This window comes from Pseudopodoces humilis, chromosome 2 (assembly GCF_049639895.1).
Source record: "Pseudopodoces humilis isolate 2021_Gansu_Grassland_sample_001 chromosome 2, ASM4963989v1, whole genome shotgun sequence".
NCBI classification, from domain to species: Eukaryota; Metazoa; Chordata; class Aves; order Passeriformes; family Paridae; genus Pseudopodoces; species Pseudopodoces humilis.
Window position 1 is genome coordinate 77,679,502 of NC_142201.1, and position 25,035 is coordinate 77,704,536.

Genomic DNA, 25,035 nt, shown 5'->3' on the forward strand with positions numbered 1-25,035 from the left:
GTGCACATGTGTTCTACACAAGTTAATGTGTATATGAGGTAGAAACATGCTGAAGTTCCCAATTTGTCCCTGTTGTTGTCTAGTAATAAGGTGACAACAACACACTATAAATAAGAATTTAAAGTTGAAGCACCACATTTCTCTCCCCATTATGAACTGGCTGGGTCAGTCGCCTCCAAAAGCTGAGTGCAACACCCATTTCACCCATTGCAGTGCCAGCTGTTTGAGCACCCATGTTTTTTAAGTCCTCTTTAACTCAGTTGCAGCCATTTTCACTCTAGACCACTCTGGGTAGAAAACCCTAAATTGGGACTCTGTGGTGGAAATTAACAGTCCCTAGTAGGGAGTACATATCAAAATACTTTAGGAGCACTTGAGGTGCTTGGTGTTCATTAGCCAACAGTTCATTTTGACTGGTTGCCTTCTCCCTATGAAATACAGAAGAAAGGCTCTAATGCATTTGCTAGAATCAGACATGGCCTTTTGTGTTCTTTCTTGTGTTTCGTTTTTTGTTGGTTTTTTTTTTTCAGTTCTGTTTCTTTACCATATTTAATATTTCTACATTTTGCAGTTGCCACATTTAAACAAATGCAGTGAAAGGGTTGAACCAGAAAAACTCCTGGCTAGATTATACCATATTAATGCTTCAGAAAATATTTTCATCTTCTTTTCCCTCCAGAAAACCCAAACAAACTGTTCAATTACATTAATATTTTAAGTTTTGTGTTACTGGGGAAAGATTGGATGAGGCAGTAACATTGGGGGTTATTCAAGTAGAATCTGCTTTGAAATGAGTGACTTTTATTCCAGCAATTTAAAACTTGTCTCGCTTCTGTGCTGGTGCTTGACAAGTAGTTAGGAGGAAAGGTGTGTTGGTTGAAAAGGTGAACTTAACGTAATTAAAGGTTGAAGGAGCCTGCAGCCAGCATTGTTCTTCAGAAGAAATGGAGCTTGGTGCCTCTTCCGCCAGGGCAGAGGCCAAGTGGAAGGAAAGCAGTCTGCAGCCATGGAGGGTGTGCTGGAAACATCTTTCACACAAGGCTTAGAAAAGCAAGAGGGGAATCGAGGTGGAAGCAGGGTCTCCCTCCATGCCCCTGCTCCTTAGGCCACTTATGCAAAAGGTATTAGATAAAGGTATTTACTTGACCTATTTATTCAACAGAAACTTGCCATACAAGCCAAAGCAGTTTGACTATCCAGTGCTGTTGCTGTTTTGTATGGGACGCTCCTTTGAGTTAAGCTGTGCCTCATGAATACATAGAGGCAGCATCCAGCCATCCAAAATTATTAATTTGTCATGTTTGAGAAGGTAGGTCTGTGGTGTCAGTTCTTGATTCCCAGAAAAGTTGGACAAAAAATTGCATGGTGACATCTCATATAGAGGTAAGGCTGGTGCAAGTAAAGGCTGTGAATGTGTCTCTTAGGAGCTGGGCTTGCTCTGTTGAAAAGGTCTCAGTTTGGGTTTGGTGACTTCATTAAGAAAAAGGGCAAGTCAACTGGATGGCAATGGAGAACCTTATTAGGCAGTGTGTGTTAATCACTCTTCCATAGCTACAGAAGTCTTTGTTCAAGCAGGGTATAAAAAAAGTGAGCTTGTTGTTTCTTTGTTACTTTCTGGTTGTTGCTTTTTTTTTTTTTTTCTTTTTTTTTTTTAGGGTTGTTAAATCGCCAAACTGTAGTGAAAGCTCTTTCAGTAAAAGTGTAGGCAGTACTCTGAGAAAAACAGTAGCATCTGCCAGCAGAGGCTGGAGGTAAATCTGAACTTCTGTCAATCTGCTGGCCCGAGTGGCTGGAGAGAACAGGAGTAGCTGATCTCTGGACAAGTCCTGTATTTACATGCAATAAATCTTCTCTAACAGTTAGAAATCTTCATTTTTGAAAATCAGCATATCTTTTAAGCTCCGTCATGAAAATACATTTGTATCTTAGGTCTTTGCTGCCACCAGCTCAGCTACATTAAGTAGGTGTGTTTTGGAGATTGTATCTCACTAATGACTCACTTTGGTAAGATGTAGCTTAAGATGCAAAATGTTCTTAAAAAAACAAGAGGAAAGGGGAAGAAGAAACTGCCTGACTGCAAAAATTCTTATGGTTGTTCCAGAAAGTCAGTGGCTTGTGAATGTGCTACTGAGATGGTGCCTTTTCCCTGTCTGTCTCTTACCCAGACTTTCCCAGACTAATCAAATGTAAAACAGCGTGTCAGCTCCCTGCTCATTGTAAAACAGTCTCCTGCCTTTGCAAACGAGACTCCTTGGAGAAACAATTTGTTCTAATTGAGTGACTATTTTTGGATTTCCTATCGGGTGAAAAATCAAAAGGGCTCACCCATGGTTTTCCATCTGTGGCCCTAGCACCTGTAAGATTCTTCTGGACTTCCTTCAAGGAGACTGTGTAAGAAGACTTGCTTCAGTAAACTCAGAGGCATGGGGTGGGTGCCACCTCCTTCTGAAAAATGCTTACAAGTCAACTAATCAAAAGAGGCTTAAACTCCTGGCTTAGACAGCAAGGCGCTTGCTCTTGGAAATTGTACCTTTAGGCTAGAGGTAAAGCATGTTAGTCAGGGAGATTTTATTTTCGTCTGGCACATTCTCTCTGTTTGAGTCATCAGCCAAAGAAAGATGGCAAAAAAAAGGTGCTTCTCTTAAAGCAGGAGGATATTGCTCCTTTTGGATGTCCAGGAGGGCTATCCCTTCCCAGGCGGAGTGAGGAGAACAGCATCAGGGTGCCTTACATTATTTGAACTGTTGCAAAGATGGTCAGTGATCATCAGTTGTACATAAGCATATGTCCAAGAAACTTGTGCCAAGGGGGCTTCTCATTTTCTTTTAAAAGCTTTTCAATGGATTAACTTAAAATTTTAAGGAACATCAGCCACAAATTTCGCTATAAATTAGAAACCTTATAACTGGCTCATGTTTTAATATTTTGATGTTGTCTTGAATGTTAATGCAAACGGCTTAGTTAAAGTTCTTCATGGTGAGGTAGCATAGCCAATATGTGCTTATATTTCTTCAGTACCATCTATCTAAACAAACTGAAATGTAATGTACTTCAGATTCTGAGGTAAATTATTTGATACCACCTGTGCTGAACAGGCAGTGTAGGAATGTGCTCACCCAGGCACTAAGGAGCTGCATAACATGGCCTGCATCATCCACACTGGATTAGCACCATGCTTATTTCTGTAATGGTCTGGTTTAGCTAAAATGCCTCCTTGCTTGGGAGGTGCCTATTCCTATCTCTATTGGAAAATAAGTTCTGTTTTTTAATAGGACTTAAAGAGTAAGCAGTATTTTTCAACCAATCTGTTGCAGATATATGACAGCATTAGGGCAGATACAATGGGTCAGATTGAAACTCAGACTCCAGGGAAGCTAAGGGAAGATATTGAAGAGAGGAGACACAAAATGGAACAGTTTGTTATGCACTCCCACAGCACTATCTCCCAGGCTCCACGTATTTTCCATTTGAAAACTTCCTGAGCTGGAGGTGAATTTTCCATATTTAATAACCGTTCTTGTATTTCTCTTCCATGAACTTGAACACTTCACATTTAAACACACTCCATAGCATCTTACAGCAAGGATTTCCACAGCTTAGCTGCACGTTGTGGGGGAGGCTAAGTACCTCTCCTTGAGTTTGTTGCCTGCTGGTTGATTCATAATCTTTTTATTGGAGGTGGCAGAAGCACACTATGCATAGACTGTGACAGGAAGGAGGCAATCAATTAAAATTACTTGACATGCTTGTGACAGCAACATCAGCAGTTCAGAGTTGCTGTTTCCAAGGCTCAAAATACTATGCTTCACAATCCTGCATGAAAAAGATGGCAGAAAACTAGCTGGGGGAGCTCCAGTGCTGAGCAGAGCACATTTCCCTCTTTGATCTGTGTGAGGGGATTTTGTTTTCTGAATTTTGGTGAGTTACTTCCATGATGCTTAAGATAGTTCCTGTACAAAGATTCAAAATAACTGCTGTGATCATTTGGTACAAAAAAGGTATGGAAAAAGCAGTTTGAAAGCCCATGCTTATGCCATTTGCTTGACTTTCTTATGTCTCTGAATAGAATTTGGTTTTATGTAGTACTTGGTTAGTGAAAGGTGCTTGGGAGTGTATGTCTGCAGCAGCATTTAGTACTGAGCAAAGAGATGGTGTCCTAGAAATTTTTATCAAGCTGAAAACACTACAAGGACACAGACTTATCAAAAGGCAGTGTTGGCAGGGACACATGCTAAGTTGATTTCTAGGGTGTAGGGCTTCTGCTCATGTACCTATTCCCTGAAATGCAACGAAGAAGCACCTGTGATACGTTCCAGATAGCAAAATGTGTCTCTGCACTGAGTTTGCTGCTCTTCTGATTAAATTCAGACTTCCCACTTACATGTCCTCATTCAGTGGCCAATCAGGGGAGCAGGTAGAGTGCACCTCCTACTGAATATTAAAAGAACAACTACAAGAGGAGTAAGCTGTACAGTGACATTGCAGGGTGAAAAGTAGTGGCAATGCCTGGGAAGCTGGATTGTGTGATCTAAAATTTCATAGTTAGAGGTCAAACAGGTTTTCACACTGAAAAGGTCCTCAGCCTTTGAGGACTTGCCTTCTTGAGTTAAATTCTGTGGTGGATTTCCACCACACTTAGTTTGTGAAGATTTTTCAGTGTTTGGTAGTCTGTAAACATGAACTGTTTGACATTAGTCACGAACATTGCTTGAATAACACCTCAGGCAGCAAAATACTTTGTGGTGTGCAAAACTGTGGCTAGGAGACCAGTGCAGGAGACCTTGCTGCTTCTGATTGTCTATCATGCAGGTAAGTTGAAGCTGGGAAGGAAACTATTTTAGTGAGCTGGTGCAGAGGTCAGAGCCCAGCTTCCTCCCCTGCAGCTATGGGGGACTGAGATGCTAATCAGGGGAGGATATTGTTATTATTTTTTCCATTAAAGTGCAAAGGTAGGACTCCATACTTGCTGTGAGCAGATCTCTTTATGTTCACTCCAAGCTGTCAAGCTTCATCCTTTCAACTGGAAACGCAGCAGTGGCTGACGTAACATTTGTCTGGTTTCTCAAGCCTGTTGTGCAGCAGAGCTTCATGTGCCCTCTTAGGAACTGTTAACCAAGGACTTCTTCAAAGCCAGTGCAGCCAGGAACTTCTTTAAAGCTGACTTGTAGAAGAGCAGCAGTTGTGCTAGCAACTGCAGTGTAGGCATAATCTCAAGAGTCTCACTTTGGTACAAATCAAAATCCTAATGTTTTAGGGCACACTGTGCTTAAAATGTCTCTCTCTGCTCTTTGTCATAAGGAATGCAACACCAGTAACAAAGAGGAGCGATGAGAGAATGCAGCCTTGATGATGGTCCCTAGTTAAAAATTCACCCAGTCTGTTTTTATAGTTACATGCTGTTAAATGCATCTGCTTTTCTATAAACCCTTGGTGATGATGGTCTCTGCTGAAACACTGTAGCACTTAAGGATTTTCTAGCATGAATTGCAGTGGAGTCCTTTCAAGACTTTCCTTAAAAAATTGTCCGAGTGCTGTTTAGTGTACTGCCCTTACATTAATTTACTGTTTCAATCATTTAGCATCTTTGAAATACTTGGAAAAGCCAAAACCAAACAAAAAACCACCGCACCCTGGGCCACTTTCTTAACAGTAAGAGTATGCCATTATGCTTTTACAGTATGAACACCATTCTCTTTTGCTGGCTTACAAGGCATGTCTTTTTAGACAATACTTCTATGAAAAATTTGGTAGAGCATTCTTGGGAGACAGTTCTGCCAGAGATACATGATGGATTTGCATAACCCCAGGGGTCTTTCTCTCTTTTTGTTTTTTAATCTCCAGTTGGCAGTATGCCCAAGAAATCAAATGTGTGTGTGTTTATGAATTGAAGTATTTAACCATTCAATTACTATATTGTAAAGAGGCTGTGCTCTCAGTTGTTAATTTGGGTATTAACTCAGGCCTGTCAAAGCAGCTGCTGCTCTATCTGCACTTTCTAGCAAGCGTTAGTTGTACCTGCTGGCAGTGTTCTGCTGCATGGATCCAACGGGGAAGTCGATCTGGTCTCTCCGTAAGAGGATGGAGGCCACACGTGTGACCACAATCTCTGCCCTTGCCCACGCTGAGCCTGCAGCCTCCTGAGCACATGGGACCCTTCTGGCAGAGCAAAACCAGGCGTGGTTAGATGGGCTGTGCTCAGGCAGGACAAGGCAGCCCTCAGCGTGGAGGCAGGGAATTAAAAGATATGCTGTGCTGCTTCAGAGAGCCTTTCTTAACACGCAGCACTCCTGTCCTGGCTGATGAGGAGGCAGATTAACTCAGTGCAGTTTTGCCAACTTAATGGCTAAAGGCTATGTTCTCCAAACTAGATAATACTGGTCTGTCTCAGTATGTCAGATGTGGACTGAACCTGAAGGTGGAAGGGAGCCAAGGTACAGATGAAACAAGTCCCAGCTAAAACCACTGAAGTTTTCTAACTTTTGCTCTTAATATCTGGTGCTGTTGAAACATAGAAAATGCTCTTCTGCTGTGCTTGTAGTGTATTGAGTCATCTAGACATTCACTCACAAGATCTTCTGTCCTGAGGGCAGTTCTCGAGGAGCATACAAACTCCAGTGTTACTGCTGGGTGTGCAGGGAGGGAAGGAGGTGAAGTTCTCCGTGGATGGATGAGACAAACATTGTTTCTCCGTTTTTCTGTTCTCCCCATAATTTTGGTTTTGGTTTTTTTGTTTGGTTTTTCTAGTGGTTTTTTGAAGGCTGAAGTAGACCAGAAGACCATTTGTTGTCTGCTGGTGATGCATGTTTTACTGGTCTTCAGACCAATACCTGGTTAGTCCTGAAGACCTCTTAGTCTATGGTGGAAATTCAGGCTTTTCCATAGCACAGTTGTTCTCATCCTGAGTCAGAGATGACCTTCCTTTTTTCGTTTTAACCAGCAGGCAGCTGGCTAGCTCTGATTTGGGTGCCTGTGTTTGGTCAGTCAAGTTTCATCCTTGGTATCTGAGAATGATTGGGGCATGAATAAGAAGTCAGATTTTGAGGTTTGGCTTACATTAAATGGAAGTGATTCTCAAACAACAAGGAAGTAGGAAAGGTAGTTGTTTGTCTCTCACCCTTTTCAGGTGTTAATAGTCAATGCTTAGGTTTGACTTGGCACCATTAGTTGAGCAAATTTTCTTCTGAAGGTCCTTCCATTTTTCTGTTTAGGAGCCTCAGACTTACTTACACAACTAGATGTACTCTGAACTTCAGTCAATATTAAGTTACAGGTGTGTGTTTAACTTGATAAATTTAGATCTATTCTGACCAAAAAAAAATTTGTGAAATACCGTTCAGGTTTCTTAAATAAAGAAGTGTTTTTCAGCATACTTGTTACTCTGACATTTGACTTGCAGTCCTTGTCTGTTCCCAGTTGCAGCTGGAGGTTGGTTTGGGTTCATAGGTCTGATCTACAGGACAAGGAGAGAGATACAGCAGTGGGGGCAGTAAGAATGCAGGTGTAGGCTTGCTTTATGGAAAAGGTAATAGGCTTTTCTGCCAGTAACTTCACCTTCACTGCTGAGTTTTTCTCCCGTGGGCCGAGTGTACCAGATGTCTTTCAAAGAGCAAGGAACCATTGTGGAACTTCTCCTGCCTGACCATCCATCTTGGGTTGGGTAGAAATTGCTGACCCTTGGTTTCTAATTAGTGTGGATTGTGTTCTTAATAGCTGGTAAAGGGATGGGAACTTGGGATAGGCTTCCTTTCATTGTGTGAAATCCAAAGGGGCTGTAACCTGTTACCAGAGCAAAAGCTCTCCATCAATTGTACTACGTTGGCTCTCTTCCCAGCTCTTTGCACCACTTCATCAGCTGGGAGGCACAAAGATGCCAAATTCTTAATGTTAAAAGTTACTGGTTTAAGTATTTTGAAATGCTGTTCCATTTAAGAAGAGATTTCCTGCTGTTTTACTTCCTCTGCTAATTTTCATCTTTATGGCTTAGTTTGCATTTTTGGAGTTGGACAGTCTGTTAAGAGGAAGAAACTGTTGCAAAATCACTTGAAATACCCCTAGCAAATGACCGTAGCCTAAGGCTTTTGCTTTGTGAACTCTCAACATTTTGACATTGTTTGTTCTGAACATTTCTTTTTTTATTGCTTCTGGAGTTATATCCTGGGTTTGATTATAGGAATGGGTCAGCTGTTAAGGAGGAGTTCTGCGCTGTCAGCAAATAAAGTGTTACGTGTCATTTAAATCATTGCTCTTCACATTTTTGGCTTTTGGCTTTTCTTTTTCTACAGAAATTGTTTTGAATTACAGGACACCAAGGTTTGCCTTCCAAATGTATATCTAAATTTCTGAAGTTGCAGTGGAAGCTTCATGTGAGATGAATTGTAGATATGTTCTGAAGCTATAAAGCTCCCAGTTTTATTACATTAGATGCCATAAACATATTTTTTTCTTTAAAGAATGATACATCAATAAACTGTTGTCAATAAGTGTCAAAATTTCACAGCTTTGCTGAATACACTTTTTTTTTCTTGTCAGTCAGAGTCTCAAAGGACAACTGGCATGTGAAGACAGGTAAACTGTGACTATTGAATTTTCATTTTAGTCAGCAAGACTATGTGTAGTTTTAACTATTACATTAATCCTCTGCAAATTTACAACAAATAAGAAAGTTACCACCTAAAATGAATTGGATGGATCCTAAACTTCTGCCACATTTCTAAACTGCTCTTCCTCTGCCAAAGTTGGGTGGCTAAATTAAAATGCAACTTGGCATGCACAGAAATAAACAAAATCCCTCCTGCATCCTAAAGAAGAGTTTGAATAAAAGTAGATGCTAAGACACAACCAGTGTTCAGATAGCTTTTTTTTTTTTAATGCTTCCTTCTGTTTTCAGTGAGGATGGAATAAGCAGATGGTCCAGTATGACTGTATGACTAAAATTGTCTTACAATTTACTGAAAATCAGAGCATTTGACTGTAATTAGAGCCAGTTGAGGTAGACCCTGGATCCAAGAACCAAAAGTGAAAATGTGCTCAGTAAAAACAGTGGGAGTAGGAGAAACCAGTTTGTAGGTAGGGTTTTAACCAGAAGCAGCAGCAAATAATGCTGCTTTTAATGTGAACTAAAATCCAAGGCATTTGTGTCTATCAGCTGAAAACCAAATATGGGCTCCATAACATTAAGTCTGTGAGATTGAACTGGTGTATTTTGATTCTGAAGAACTGTAAGATAAAGCTGAGACTGGGTAAAAACCAAACAATTCCTTTGGGAAGATTCAGCCCCAGAGAGGGAATCTGAAATCCAGTTCTCCACTCCCACCCAGTGACAGACTTGACTCAGATTATTGCTGCAGATGATAATGAGTATTTTAAAGAGCTAGACCACTGAATTTAAATAACAAAGATCCATACAAATGCTAGATGGTAGCAAAGTTGCTTGTAGATTATAATATAAGAAAAGGTGTAATAAATAATAAGTTACTCATTACTTTTTCCCAAAAAAAAATTTCTGCTTGTTTAGGAGAAAGAGTTTGTTCCTCAGGAGAAACTAATTTTGGAATGCCCTTAGGATTTATGTTTGATCTGGTATTGTTTATTATCCTCATATTTTGACAGTGGTGGCAGGTGTTGTGAGAGTGGAGGCTCTGAGCCCCTTCATGAGTGTTTCCTGGACACTTCCACTGCTCTGGGAGTTTACAGAGACACAAGTGGCAGTGTTGCCACAGCTCACAAAATTCCCTCTTGACTGTTTCTTCCTTGTGATTCCCCTCCCCTGTCCCCCATCCCATTGAAGCATGACTAGCTTGATGTCAGGTGCAGGATGAATTAGATTTTACATGCCATGTCTGTAAGAAGGCCCCATGCACCCATAGCAGTGCAACCACTTGCCTCTTGCCCTGTTTTCTGAATACGTAGATATTCAGAAGTACTTCCTAAAGCAGTTGTTTGATCAGCCCCACCAGCTAGCACTTCCATTCTCAAACAAAACAGCCTCTTTTTACAGCTTGCTAAAAATAGCCATTCCTTAAAGCCTGAGGACACGGTGATTCATGTGGTGGTGAAGAGGAAGAAAGGTTATTTCTTTTGCTTTGGGCTTGGAGAGGAAAGCTGCTGTGCTATCCCAGTGCCAGCTGGGCTCATGCTTGCTCCCCCTTGGCCTTCATGGCCACATCCCCAATACCAGTGGCTCTGGCATTCCTTGCTCTGCCACCACAGCCTGGCAGCTATTTGAGATGCATGTGCCACATCCCAGTGCCCTCCTTGGCTCTGGACTGCACTGGTGTGCAGTCACTGCCACAACTGAAAATAAACCCGTGAGATGACAAGCTGCAGATTTGTGTCTGTGGGTTTGTGCAGAGCTCACCCAAGGACGAAGGTATTTCTCACGGTTTATAGCTGGGCAGAGAGGAAATGCTCCTACTTTGTCACCATTCAGATTCCTGATGAAGCTCCTGACACCATTGCAAGTGCAGTTTAAATCAGAAGAAGTCACATGTAGAGCTTACATAGGATTTTTCATGGATTCTGCATCAGCTCTCCCGTGCTCCGCAGAGGTCTCGTTCTGCTGTCTGACACTGCAGTGTGACAGTGACACTGCTGCTAAACCTGCTCCAAGGCTCTGCCTTGCAGCAGCCCCTCTCTCAGGCACGCTTTTTTCTGCTTTGGAGCCCTTCATCATCTCATTCCTTCTGAGGAAGCAGCCCTCAAAAAGGTACTAGTCTTAATGTAAGTGGAAATTGTTCTTACTCCAACGATGTGTTGCTGGAGGATCATGAAGCAGAAAATGACTGGTAGATGTGCGTGCAGCATTTTAGTTGCTGAGCAACCTGTTTCTTGCTTCAGCCTCTTAGCAAAAGAATCCAATTTCAAATAAGATATTTGGGACCCTGGCTGACTTAGTAATAGTGTAACCTGCAAAGACTACTTGGACAGGAAAACAAAATGGCTTTCTTGGAAAACAACAAGCTTTGCAAGATTTTTCACCATAAAGGACCATATATCTGGACTGTTGCTTTCTAATTCCCATCTACCATTTTTTATGTTTGTGTTCTTGAATAGACCTTAAATCATTGTTCTAGATAAAGAATGCCCAGAAGCAGTGGTTTTTATCTACAGCTCATTATCCTTCTCACTGCTTGTGAATTTCACATGTTTTTATTAATAGCATCCTGAGAACTTGTACAACCAGATGATGTTTGCTCCTTTTCTCCTCACAAGCTTGTTTTAACCAGTTTTAATAAAATAAAAGCTTTGGCAAGAAGGCAAAATAATCTTTCTTGTTGATAGAAGGGAAGAATATATGCTTCTAATATTAAAAAAAAACCCAGCTCCCTGTATGTGTCTAGTGATAAGACTTGTCAACTTGAATGATCATGTTCGGGATTTGGGAGTTTTGTTCTTGTTTTGGTTGTTTGTCTTTTTTTTTTTTCCCCAGGCTTGTTTTTTTCAGAATTGCCACTACCCAAAAGGAGTTGGATTTTGTTCTTTTTGTAGTAGAGTAACACACATTTTTCTTGTCTGTCTGTCTCCTGGATTTACTGTCATCATTCACAGGAAGTAACTGTTGATACTTGCCTATATTCATCCACCCAAGTAGTGTTTCCTCCTTTCCTCAGCAGTAGCTTATCTGCAGGCTCAAAGGAGTAATAGCAGTCACACTGAATGGGAAAACAGGAGAATGGACCCCAGATCCTGCTAGAAGCAACAAAGGGATTTTTTTTTGCCATTTTTTTTTGGTACAGATCAGAGAGCAGGATAGAGAAGGTTTAGCTCTGGTTTAGACCTGCGTTCCAGTGAGAGCTGACAGTGTACACGTATCCAAGTTGTGTCACTCACACAAGCTGCTTCCTCCAGATTATTTAGTGTGAAATAAAGGTTTTCAACTTTGATTTCTGGATACCCTTCTTAAAACAAGTAAAATCCAAGCTTGTATCCAGTCTTGGAAAGCGTTTATTTTTTTCAGTGTTGGCAGTAATGACTAGCTGCTGGCAAGACTGTGTATTTGAGGGCAGAAGATGTCTTCCTGTGCCTTGTGTAACGTGTGTGAGGAAGGGGTTGCATGTGCAGATACCAGGACTCACTTCACCCTTTCTTCATACTTTAGATTGAGTACTTTTTATACATGAGATGTATTTTACAGGATTTTTGGGGCTGTGACAGTAGGCAGCAGATGGAAGAAGTTGTCTCCTGGCTGCTGGGCTTCATGCGGTTGATCCAGTTTATTTCTGCATCTTTTAGCAGCTAATTGTTCCAAAGTCACAAACTCAATTGTCCTGTGAGAGTTTGCTTTGGAACATCTTTCCTGAATAATCATTGCTGATTTTTGCATGTTATTTCTTAATCTAATTTAGAAAGGACAGGATGTTTTTAAGGATCAGGACAATAGTTACGCAGCTCCAGTGGCTTAATTTTCCTGTGTGGAAATCAGTGGCACATTCATTATGGGATTGGAGCTGCTGTTTGTGCACACAGCAGTTAAGCTTAAAGCCCCCTTGGTAGAGGTATTTAAGAGTCATTTGTTATGGAAAACTTCAGACTTTCATGTTAGGGGCACGAAATACTTAGTATGCAAATCCCATACTGCTGTTTATGGATAACATATTAAGAGTCACCAACACTGTGGTTGCAATTAGGGACTTGAGACAAGTGTGCAGCCAGCCAGATAGGTGGAAAATAACCATGAAGAAGGAAAGACAAGCAACTGCTTTAAATTATTGCAAGGGAAATTCAGATTAGACATTAGGAAAACTTTAACAGTCTGAGGAGTTAGTCACTGAAATAAATGACCCACAGAGAGGAAGGGACCTCCAGGAGAATTGGACCAATGCTGGTCAGGAATCACATGGACAGTGTTGGTCCTGCCCTTGATGAGTTGGAGGAGCAGGCAGCCTCCCCAGGTCCCCTTCACTCCTCTGGCTGGCAGCACAGTTTATCTTAGTCCAGTTTCTTATCCCTAATAAATCAAAAAAGTCCTCTGGCTCTTATTACACTATCAGCTTGTTCTGTACTAAATATATCCTCCTGCCTTGTAGCTGGGGTTTGCACACCAAGGCTCCTGCTGCGTGCAGTGTGCTCCAGGCTCAGCACTGAGCAAGGTGGCCTTTTCATCAGGTTTCTAGAAAATACATGTAACTGGGTCTTGCTGGTTTGCTTTTCATGCCAATATTTGGAACGTGAAGTTCTTATGCTCTTCACAACGTTAAAAATCTCATCAGATGCTGATATTGAAAAAAAACAGCATCTTTCTTATAATTTCCTGAGTGTGGGGTTTGGGGTTTTTTTCCCTCTGTTATCAAACTTCTATTCAATCCAGTAAAATGGCTAATTTTAGCATCATGCCAGATGTTTTGTTGCTGTTGTCTGTGTATCTTAAAACTGGTCTGTAAACCAACTGGGATTAGATTTTTTTGGGGTTTATTTCTGCCTTACTCGAAATCGGTGCTGTTCCTTGCCAAAATGAATGCCATTCCTTCATGCAAAGTACAGGGGATACAAAGCTGAGCTAATGTGGTGCCCATACATCCTCAGTGAACACCCAGGGGGCTTTGAGAAGAGAATTGAATCCAGACCTTGAAGATCTCATCCTGTGTGGTGAATATGTAATTCTTGACAGTGACTGAACTATGTGACTGTTTTGCAGGAAAAGAGAGTACAAGTGTCCCCGCCGTTGACAAGAGGACCAAGTGCCTTTATACCAGAGAACGAAGTAAGTTTGCAGTTAGCTGGGCTGGGTGATAGTTTTGAAAATAATGACACTGAAGGGTGATTCTTTGACCCTGCTTATTCCACAGTACCTGGATGAGCTCCCTGGAAAGCAAAAGCAATAGTTTCACTGGAGCAGGTTCCAGTGGGTAAGGCACACCGATCCTTTCACACAAGTGATACTGTTTGACATCTTTTCTGTCACCAGCATTCCCAGAGACAGCCACGAGTGACAGCTCTGCTCTTGTCGGGTGGGGGTGAGCACATTATTTATAATGCCAGACTTGAGGGGAGGCCAGTCCTGTATTGCAGCAGTGTGATTATGTAGCTCTCAGAGCAGTGCCTGACCTTCAGTTTGAGAGAAGCTGCAAATATGACTTCACTCCTTAGACTGTAGCTGTGGCTCTTGAGAGAATTTATGGTTGAAAGGTAAAAGTGGATTTCGGACTTGAGATTTCTCCCATGACAAATGCCGACTGTGGTTTGTTAAATAAACCTTTCTCCCCCATTCCTTGTTATGAAACAGTACAGCAACTAGAGAGGGCTTAGTGATAGAATAGTAACACACTGAAGTGATGATAACACTACTGGTGTCAAAGGCTGCTTTATTGTTGCAATAGAAAGAATACGGGCAGAGAAATAATGACTTAATTGTAAAGGTTCCTGTTAACATGCCACAAGGCTTTGAAAGAAGAATTTAAAAAAAACATGTCTGTGGATGGAAATAAATCAGGAGGAAGTACATGCACAGTATGAAGAGGATAGTAATAGAGATGGAGATAAAGCTTAGAAATAATCATATGGCATATTGCTATGCCTAACATAGCAACAGCACAGTCCTTCAGGATTATATTTTGATTCTGCCAGCAGAATTTCTTTCTATAACTTGCACTGTTACAAGGAAAATTCCTGACAAGCTGGGGAAGATTAGAAACCTTACCAGAGACACAAAAAATATTATTTCCCCAAGAAACCACTAAAACAGACAAGAATCTCTTAAATACATGAGAGATACACTTGCTGAAGAATAAGGGGGACTCCTAGGAGTGGAGTGAGGTATATACAGGGAGATAAAATGGTCTCCAATGTCTGAATAAAATTCTGATGGTAAAAACTTTAATAAAGAAACTGAGAAGGCATCGATTTGGGTGTAAAACATAGAAAAGCTGCCATAGTGAAGATACACATGTAAAAATGATGGAGCTGCCTAACTGTGTAGCTGCTTCTTCCATTTCTTTCTGGGCCCACAAATTAAACCAGGAAAGCACAGTGGTGAGAAATTAAAATGTAGTATTGCTTGTGTTTCTCTGTATGTAACTTATCTATATGAGATCTAATAGAAAAATATTTGAGACATGGTCCACTCATCAGCCCATCATAAAGAAGAAAACATATTTCAGCAAAAGCATTGTGCTTCTTGGTTTTGGGCATTTCTAGCTTCACATGCAGTAAAACAGCTAAAATATGTTCTCATTTCATGGTGTTTGCAATAGTAAGCTGGCTGGTTTATTACTGCACAGTGTCAGAATAAATACTGGGTATTCTAGTCTTGTGCTTGTAACTTCAGTGGTGAACATGTTGAGAATGGCTGTTCCTGGTGATAAACACTGAGTAAGAGCACTCATACTGTGTCAGGGCTTGCAATGCAAGAGCTACTTACTGTTCTGCTGTTTCATTTCATCTTGTGCCCAAGGTTTGGAATGGTTGGAATAATTAAAGAACAGCTTTTGTTTAAAGAAAGCATTAAATTCCCGCTCTAAATAATACCTGAATGTTATGGACAAATTAGCATTTGATCTCCTCTTCAATTATACAAGCACAGAAGGGGTAGATTGCCACGCTGTCTCTATAATTTGGTTACATAATCCAGTTCCTCTCCATTAATTTTGAAATTGATTTTGGGGCTGAGTACTCAGGTAGTGTGTGTCTATACAGGTTGTCTTCCATAAAGAATTTACTTCCCATTTAGCTCTTACTTACTTCCAGCTCTCTGTTCAGGTTTGATTTCAGCATTTGTGACTTCCTCTGCTTCAAGAAGATATACAGAATAATGGGTTTGGGTTTTTTAGTATAAAAAATAACACAGGTTCAGTGTAAAGTGCTCTTCACTCCTCAATATACAAGTAGGATCTGTGTATGTGTATTTGCATTCATGCAGGCATGTATGTTTGCAAATGCACACCCAGAGCTCCATCATTGTCTTTACGTTTGGACACGGATAATCTTTTCATTCCACAGTGTGTTTCTGCCCAAGGCTAAAGCTGGAGAAAATCTCTCCCTCTGTTAATATTTCTCCATCTTATTTTCAAGGTTATGCAAGCAAACGGTTTGGATGAACGTACCAATCTTCTTGTGGAAGAATATTCTACGTCTGGTCGCCTGGACAACATCACACAGGTCATGAGTATCCACACTCAGTACCTGGAGTCCTTCCTCCGCAGCCAGTTCTATATGCTGCGCATGGATGGGCCCCTTCCTCTGCCCTACAGGCACTACATTGCTATCATGGTACGTACCAATGGGCTGTGTAACTTCTCCTGCAGCTCTCACTTCTGTATTTTAAAAAAGAAGGAAAAAAAGGAAGAATTCAGAAAGGAGAAATTAGTGGTATTTTGACAGAGGCTGGATTTTTGTTGTAGGCTTTTATCACAATAAAGCAAATGTAGCCGGAAGGTTTTCAGTGAGAAGGGAGAATTGGCAACCTGCATCATTCCCTGTTTCCCACAGTGATGCACCTCTCACATGCCCACATCACTGCGCAGCAGTAGGATGAGGTGCAGTAAACTCAAGTCACAAGAAATTCCAGATGGACACTAGGAAAGCAATTGTCTGTGTGAGGATGTTGAGACATTACAGCAGTAACCAAGAAAGGTTCTGTGATCTCCAAGGGGGAAGATCTTGTCTGGACAAGGCTCCAAGCAGCAAGTTCTAAGTCAGCCCTGTGAGCAGAGGCTTATCTTCTAGTGATCACTTCCAACCTAAATTGTATTTTGCAATCCAGAGTAATCAAATGTATTTTTATTGGAGAACCCTCCATACTGTATAGAAATGCATTGCAATGCGTTTGCACAAGGCCTTTTGGAATGACACTGTACTTTTGTTTTGTGTTATTAACCTGTCTCCCACCCACAGCAAAACCAGATTACACACTAATGTGCTGCACCGTTCACTCTGTGTTTAATTATTCCAGGCTGCTGCCAGACATCAGTGTTCCTACCTAATAAATATGCACGTTGATGAGTTTCTGAAGACTGGCGGGATTGCAGAGTGGTTGAATGGTTTAGAATACATTCCCCAAAGACTGAAAAACCTGAACGAAATAAACAAACTTCTTGCACACCGGCCCTGGCTGATCACGAAAGAGCACATCCAGGTACCTCTTCAGTTATGCCCTGTAAATACCAGTAAATGTCTGGTAAAAAGGACTGCCAAGAACTGTGCAAGTGCCTGGTTAGGCTTCATTACCCTGAGTTAAGTTCAGGGAAGTACTAGTGCACCAAACAGGCTGATTCTCCTGTGTGACAAAGCCAGTAGGATTTTCTTTTTAGGAGTAGCATTGGCTAAAATAGCCCAAAAGAAAAAAAAGTAATATATTAGGTGTCTCTTTTTTTATCCAGTGAGAGTTTGTGTGCAAGGGGAATATGGTATTATTGGAAGAAAGAATTGATCCCTTTTTGAAATGTGTAGTGCTTTATAGAAAAGCTGGGTACCAAAAGAAATTTTATATTTACACTTTTTTTATTCTCATTTCAGAAACTTGTCAAGACTGGGGAAAATAATTGGTCTCTTCCTGAACTGGTGCATGCTGTTGTCCTGTTGGCACATTATCATGCCTTGGCAAGTTTTGTATTTGGTAGTGGCATTAATCCAGAGAGAGATCCGGATACATCTAATGGAGTCAGACTTATAGCAGTCAACAACTTCTGTGTCTGTGATCTTGCCAATGACAACAACATAGAAAATGCATCTCTCACAAGTAGCAACTTTGGGGTTAGTGCTGCAAGAAAATTCTTTTGCTTGCCTCTGTTTTGCATTAGAAAACTTTCTTCCATTCTTTCCTGTTTAAATATTAGTTTGAAATTTGTCTACTTTACAGGAATGCTTGAGTCTTACATACACTCTGGCAATTTCCAGTGTAACCTATTGAAAACCACACTGTAACAGTGGATGGTAGTCAGAGCAATGTGATTTTGATAGTTAAACTCAGCACCCATCAGGCAAGACTAAAATGTAGCTTTCAGCAGAAAGCTTAAAGGCCCATTTTCTTTAGACAGTGTGGCATTGGCTGGAGCATTGTCCATCCATGTTCCTAACACAAGGAGTGAAAAGAAAAATGGAAAGAAGTAGTAGTAGTAGTAGTAGTAATAATAATAACAGTTTTTACTTCAAGGCCTGCAGTCACATAGGAAGTTTGAAACACTTCTGTGTAGATGGGAGGAAATGTCTGAAATAAAATTATTTAATTCTTCATGCTGGTGTTCCAGTCTTGAATCAACAGAGAACTTTGATTACTAGCTAATTAACTTGATTAATTTGATTACTAGTTAATTAACTGGACATTTTTTCCTGAAAGTTGCTCTAGAATGCTTTTGAAGGCATGCCTTTGAATTAATGCTGACAGATGAATTAGCCTCACTGCCTTTGATGAAAAATCAGGATTATGAGCAGAGTTGCTAGATACAATTTTTACAATTAGCAGTAGAATGTAAGCATGCCATCACTCAGTTCAATCACTGTGTCTTAAAATTCTGGCTTGTAAAACATGCCAGCTCATGCCATGGAGGTGCCTTACTCCCCCTTTGTAGTAGGCAGAGCATTGCTGCTGACTGTGCTTATTGCTAGGCTTAGCTTATTGCTAAGGAGTCTGCTGGAAACAATTGTAACTATGGGCAAAATAGCAACTCAAAAAAGATGGAAAAGAAAAACCAAATAATTTATCTTATGAAAAATCTGAATGACAGGTACAGGGCATCCAAAATTTTGATGTATTTCTAGTAAAAAGAGGTCTTTTTTCCTCACAAAAGTAAGGAAAAGGGTCAACATAGTGGCTATTTTGGTCACACATGATGAAAGAAAAGTACTGACTTGTCATCTCAGGTTGTGTTTCTCTAAGGCAGTGTTGCACTGCATCTCTTCAGAAACATATTTTGCATTACTAGTGGGCTGAATATAGTTACCTTAGTATGAAAAGTTGTTTTATGAGAGACATAGGGCATGCAGACAGATTTTCCTGAGCTATTTACGTGGTGGAATATGAGTGACTGTGGTTTCCAAACTCAAACACCACTCTTTCCTGTTAATTTGAAGTATATTAATGCAGCAAGCTACATTAACACTTCCCAGCTCCTGTCTTCCTGCCGTCTGAAAAGCTGTTTGTCTGTGCTGTATGTGGCGAAATGCATTCTGGCTTGAGTTTTTGTGTTTGCTTCTGCTGTCTGGTTTTGAGAACATTTGCTGTCAAGCATGAAATGCGAAGATGACACATGTTGTCTATCTTCTAATTTTTTCAGAATATCATGGTGTTTTTGCAGATTGCAGATTCTTTAAGTGAGCTGGAGGCCCTGATGGAAAGGATGAAGAGACTACAAGAAGATAAAGAGGATGAAGAAGCCTCTCAGGAAGAAATGGCAACTCGCTTTGAGAAGGAAAAGAAGGAGAGCCTGCTAGTAATTAGTGGAGGTATTTGTGCTTTTCCAGTTCAATTCTGTCTGTGCTTTTTAAGAAATAAATGCTTTAGGCTAGTTCAGTGACTGAACCTTTTTCTGTCCATTTCTTTATTCTCTTCATCTAGAAGCAGTGTAGTAAGGGTGGTCTTACCTTCTGCTTCATAACCTTAGGGTTTCTTGATTGATAAATAACATCATCCTTTTTACTACTTGAAATTCAGCTTTTGTATATTATAAAAAAAAAAAAAAAGGCCTGTAGGCTTCCTTAAAAAGTAGGATGTACATTTCCCTTTCTTTATATGTTCTGTATCATCAAAATAATTAATTTATTAATTATATTTAATAAATTAGTAATACATATTTGGTAATATTTCACAGGTGTAGGTTCTGTAGTGCTTTCAGTAGCTTTCAGATATGACATTTAGTTTAAGAATTAAATGATGAGACTCAACTACTTTACCATTTACTGCCCACCTGGAAAGGACATTTTCAACTTGCTGCTCTGAGTGATCATACTGCTGTGCTGTTCCACTGCCTATCTTGTGATAGAGATTGATAGCATTTTTTTACTCTTAAATTATTTTCCAAATTTTGAGCTGAAACCTCCTTTTCCCATATTCTTCATATGCTCTGGAGTCCTTCATCTTTGACAAACTACAGAATGAAGTCTGCCTTATACAGACAGGAAGGTGGGTTTTTTTCCCAAAGAAAGTGTTAGAAGAAAGAATATTATTACAACAGAATCTTTAGCTATTTCCTCATAGTAGAAGCTACTTGATTGCTTGCTTGGTCTTTTTAAAAAGTGACCACTAAAATGCTTCACATTTTACTGCACTGTTCGTAGCGAATTTAGGTCTCCGCAGCTTCAGACCAAACATGTTTGAAAGAATCAACAGGTTTGTGCAAAGCCCCCAAAATGGAGGAAGAATGTACTGAGGATCATCAGCAGAGATATTGTTTTGTGGCTCTTTAGGAACATGGAAAAATCTCTGAAAGAAGACACATCCAGCAACCTCAAGCTGGATTTTTTTAAATGGCCATTGTAAATTCTTGCTGTATTTTCCTTTGGTCAGGCAGTATCAGCAGTGCAGATAAATGGACACTCATTGCAGTTTCATTATCAAAACAGGACTTACATGAGTCTGTGCTACTTCAAGTGTTTAAGGAAAGGGGTCATTCAAGACAGGAGGGGTTTTTGGATGGGGTTGTTGATAGTTTTGTTGACTTTCTTTCCTCTTTACCATTTACTGATTTCAGTTGAGGAGTCTGTGTGTGTTGAGCCTTTACCCTTTCATGAAACCCAGTCCTTGTCAGGGCAGAGGAGAGTATGTGTGCAGGTTTTTTATTCTTCAGTGAGAATTTTCTGTAGCAGATGTTGTCCAAGCCTCTTCCTACACAGTTATGTTTTGATTGTTTAATGAGGCAAAGAGGAGATAAAGCATTTCTGCAATTCTTAGATTAACTGACTTTTCAAGGTGCTAACAGTGGACATATGGCAACTGTTCTGTCAATGCATGTGGAAGCAAGCCACGATTTTAACATCAGGGTCAAATGCAGTCAGCTATGCAGTAGTCAACTTCTGCAGAGGTAGTTACACAATCAAGCCACCTGTTTATTTGGGAGGGAAAGATTGATTCCTGATAGAGAACCTGCGTGTGCTTAACGATATGTTTTGGAGCTCTTTGAAGATGCTTAGTTACTACAGCTTCTGGCAGAATTTCACCCTGATGTACTGTAGAGCTCTTTGGTTTCATATAATCTTCAGCTGATACTTGCCAGTGGAGTGTTGTGTTGCTTTCTGGTGCTCATATTCCAGTTTACAGTGTGATTCCTGACACAAAGGCTGCTCAGTACAACAATCCTGCTATCAAGGATCCATTTTTTGTTTCTTATGCTAACCCAGTGAATTTGCTAATGATGTTCATCTTCCTGACTTAAGATAACTAGCCTGCCTCAGAAGTCAACAGAGGGAAAAGGAAACCTCCAGACAGAAGTGTAGACCAACTCTTGTCTTTTTGTAGAAGTACATTAGATGTCTGGTATAGGCTGACTTTAATGGGCTCAATGAAAGCAATGTATCCAATAAAAGCAGATGAGAATTGAAATGTTTCTTTCCTTTGTATCACTATTGTCCTATGCATAACTTTTAAAATTTTCCTCCAGTGCTGTAGTAGAGTGTTAGTTGGAAGTTGGCGTTAACTCATGTTCTTGCCTAAAGCAAAGCATTTTCCTCTTTTATTCCCAGCATTTGATGATGAAATAGTTTCTACAGATGTCTCCCGTTATGTTGAAGATCCTGGGTTTGGGTACAAAGACTTTGCAAGGCGAGGAGAAGACCATCTGCCAACATTCAGAGCTCAGGTACCATCTCTTTAAAGCACATTCACTCAAAGAATGTGTGCATATCTCACTACAGAGCATCAAGTGGTTATTGTGCGGCATGTTTGTTGCAAGCTCCTTTTCTTATCGTGGTTCATTAATCACAATCTTGCATAAGTCTCCTGGGATGGAGTCTTTCACTGTTTGTCAATATTTGGCAAGGCAATACTTGGCTTTCCTTTTTACTTCAGTTATTACTGAAACATTACCAGCATTAATGTTTGAAAACTGTAAAGCATATCTGAAATAAAAGGGAAAGGTAGAAAAACAAGAATTTCTTTTACATCCCTCAAGATGTTGTAGGAAAAAAATCCACTGGAGCAATTCTGTATTCCTGTCATTTTACTAAGTACTCTCTGTCCAGTGGCTATCAATACCTGGATGCATATAGGTCTGTGAGAGTGATTTGAGGAGTATTGTTCTCATATGTGCACCAAATCTCTGCACTTGGAATGCTGTGAAAGAAAAGGAATTCCTAAATATGATTACTGAAGTTTTTGCTGTATTTTAATGCATTTTTCTCTGTGCTATTTTAAGAACAGAAGATACATTTTACCTGTACATTGTCTTAAGATGTTGACATCCTTTGCCATGACCAGAATCATGAACTTCATATTATATGTAACAGAAGGGACATCCTAGGTGGTTCTGTTCTATCTTACCGAGCACATTCATAAGCAGGCTAGAAGTAAATGGAAAGCAAGGAAGAAATCTTCAACCAAATCAATTAAAATTACAGTGGGTGCAGGAAAACTCTGTGGTCAGAAGACGTATCTAAGACTGTAAAATAAAGAATCCACAATTGCTCTCAGGAAATGTATTTAGCTTTATAGCAGTCTCTACTGAACTGGATAATTTATTCTGTGGTCTTTATATGAGCCTGAAGTAGGTTATTACTGCCAAAAAGAATAAGGCATAGTCAGTGCCTATAAATCAAACAATCTGCCTAACTACTTTAGGAGCAGCAGGCTCCCTTGGAAAAAAGCTCCAAAGAAGTTGAAATTGGAACTGAAACATCTCTCCTCTTAAATAAACAGGACAGCTTCTGGCTTACATTCAAAGGAGTCACCTTGATAATTTAACTTTATTATGTCCTACTCTTAACAGTTGGATGTATATAACCACAGCTTCCCAAATTCTTTGCTATTAATGATACTTAAATTGCAGTAGCATCCCAAACACCTGCAATAAATCTAATCCTTACTCTGAATGCCTTCAAGCTTGTTTTTGGGGGGAAGGTTTCACTGATAATAGGGATCAATTGCTGTTAGTCAACAGCATTTTCCCCTCTCTGGGCCTTCTGGCTCTTAGAGGCTTTTGTGATATCCTGGACACCTTTCCAGGGCTGTATGGGTATGGCATATTTCTCACATGCCTGTCTTTTGTGCTGGCAGCCAAAGACCAAACATGATGTTGTGACATGTTTTAGATGTCACTGATGCCTCCGTGAGACAACGGAGCCCTGTTCTGCTCTTCCCGGCTGCCCTACTCAGGGGAACAGGACAGAAGACATGCTTCAAGGTGCCTAGTGAGGACCCTGGCCTGGCAGTACCTTTGGAAAACAGCCAGAAACAGGAAGGACATGGAGATGATGCCCTTAATTGCAAAGATGTCATCAGTGATGGAATGATAGAGCATTTGACAAGGATGTGAGCACACTCTCACCTTCTGTGTGATGGCATTGTGGAGCTCTGGAGCATCTGCCCTTGCTCTGGAGCAGGGTGGTTCTTCCCGCTGTGCCACTACTCTACAATGACTTCCCTCTCCTCATACAAGCACTCAGGCTTTTATCTTACAATCCAGGTGCTTGTCTAAGACCAAAACAGCCTGGATTTTATCAGGTTTTTCAGGGATGGTTCAGCACTTAACCCAATGATTGTACATCCTGGCTGGAAGTAAAAGCTCCATCTCTGCTTGGAGATAAGCACTAAAGCATCCAAGAGGGGCAGGTTTTAAACTTCAAGGCCAATCCCACATGGAATGATACTGGTCAGAGTGGCAAAGCAGAAGAAGATTCCCTAAGCACTTCAGGAGAAGCTCGGGGTTTTTTCTCCTGTAGGCTAATGATATCCAGGGTTGGAGTGTCGCAACGTGATATTCATTGCCAGGAATTCTGGGGGAACAGAGCAAGTAGATAAAGGATTCAAAATGCAAACTTTTGGAAAAGAATAAAGTCATAACTAGCAGACAACAAAAACTGTTGAGTTGTAGAGAAGATAACATAGGGAATTCACTTAATTTGTGCTTTTATATATTTTCTTCTCTTTTTGCAGGACTATACTTGGGAAAATCATGGCTTTTCCCTTGTAAACAGGCTTTATTCTGATATTGGGCATCTCCTGGATGAGAAGTTTCGGATGGTGTATAACCTCACATATAACACTATGGCAACACATGAAGATGTTGATACAACTACGCTAAGAAGAGCTTTATTTAACTATGTCCACTGTATGTATGGAATCAGGTATGGACAAAAATTCCCTGGCTTAGGAGTACATTTTAAAACTATGTAAGCAGAAAAATAAACCATGTGTAAAGCATCATTTTAGACTGGGTGTTGAAAGTGGAGATGGTACCTCTGTCTGGAAGTTAGAGTGGTTTTGCTGGCATATCAGTATAATTTTTCCCTCCAGTACAGAAAATGAGTCAGGATGGAACTCTGAAGCCAGCCTGTATCCTTCATTCAGGAAAGACAACATCCCTAGGCAAGTTCACAGACAGCACCAAGTTGGGCAGGAGTGTTGATGTACTGGAAGGGGGTAGGAAGGCCCTACAGAGGGCTCTGGACAGGCTGGATCAGTGAGCCAAGGCCAATTCTATGAGGTTCAGTGATGCCAAGTGCCGAGTCCTGCATTTGGGCCACAACAGCCCCCTGCAGTGCTACAGGTTGGGGGCAGTGGCAGGGAAGCTGCTCATTGAAAAAGGCCCTGGGAGTTCTGGTCTATAGCAACTGAACACGATGCAGGGTGTGCCCAGGTGCCCAAGAAGGCCAGTGGCACCCTGGCCTGGACCAGCAGTGGTGTGGCCAGCAGGAGCAGGGCAGTGACCGTCCCCCTGCACTCGGCACTGCTGAGGCCACACCTCAAATGCTGTGCTCAGTTCTGGGCCCCTCAGTGCAAGAAAGACATTGAGGGGCTGGAGCGTGTCCAGAGAAGGGCAACAGAGCTGGGGAAGGCTCTGGTGCACAAGTGCTGTGAGGAGCAGCTGAGGGAGCTGGGGGTGTTTAGTCTGAGAGGCTCAGGGGCACCTTATCACTGTCTACAACAACCTGACATGAGACTGGGGGGGTCAGCCT

General features: G+C 40.9%; 1 protein-coding gene across 1 annotated transcript in view; it reads left to right on the forward strand.

Annotated features, from left to right (window-relative positions):
- The window catches only part of SESN3 (sestrin 3), a 44,608-nt gene that overhangs the window by 9,519 nt on the left and 10,054 nt on the right, over nt 1-25,035 (forward strand). Inside the window, exons 2-8 of the mRNA XM_014250586.2 lie at nt 13,634-13,699; nt 16,006-16,203; nt 16,886-17,068; nt 17,449-17,685; nt 19,227-19,374; nt 21,607-21,722; nt 24,014-24,204. Of these exons, the coding sequence (XP_014106061.2) occupies nt 13,634-13,699; nt 16,006-16,203; nt 16,886-17,068; nt 17,449-17,685; nt 19,227-19,374; nt 21,607-21,722; nt 24,014-24,204 (1,139 nt within the window). The remainder of the gene's footprint in view (nt 1-13,633; nt 13,700-16,005; nt 16,204-16,885; nt 17,069-17,448; nt 17,686-19,226; nt 19,375-21,606; nt 21,723-24,013; nt 24,205-25,035) is intronic.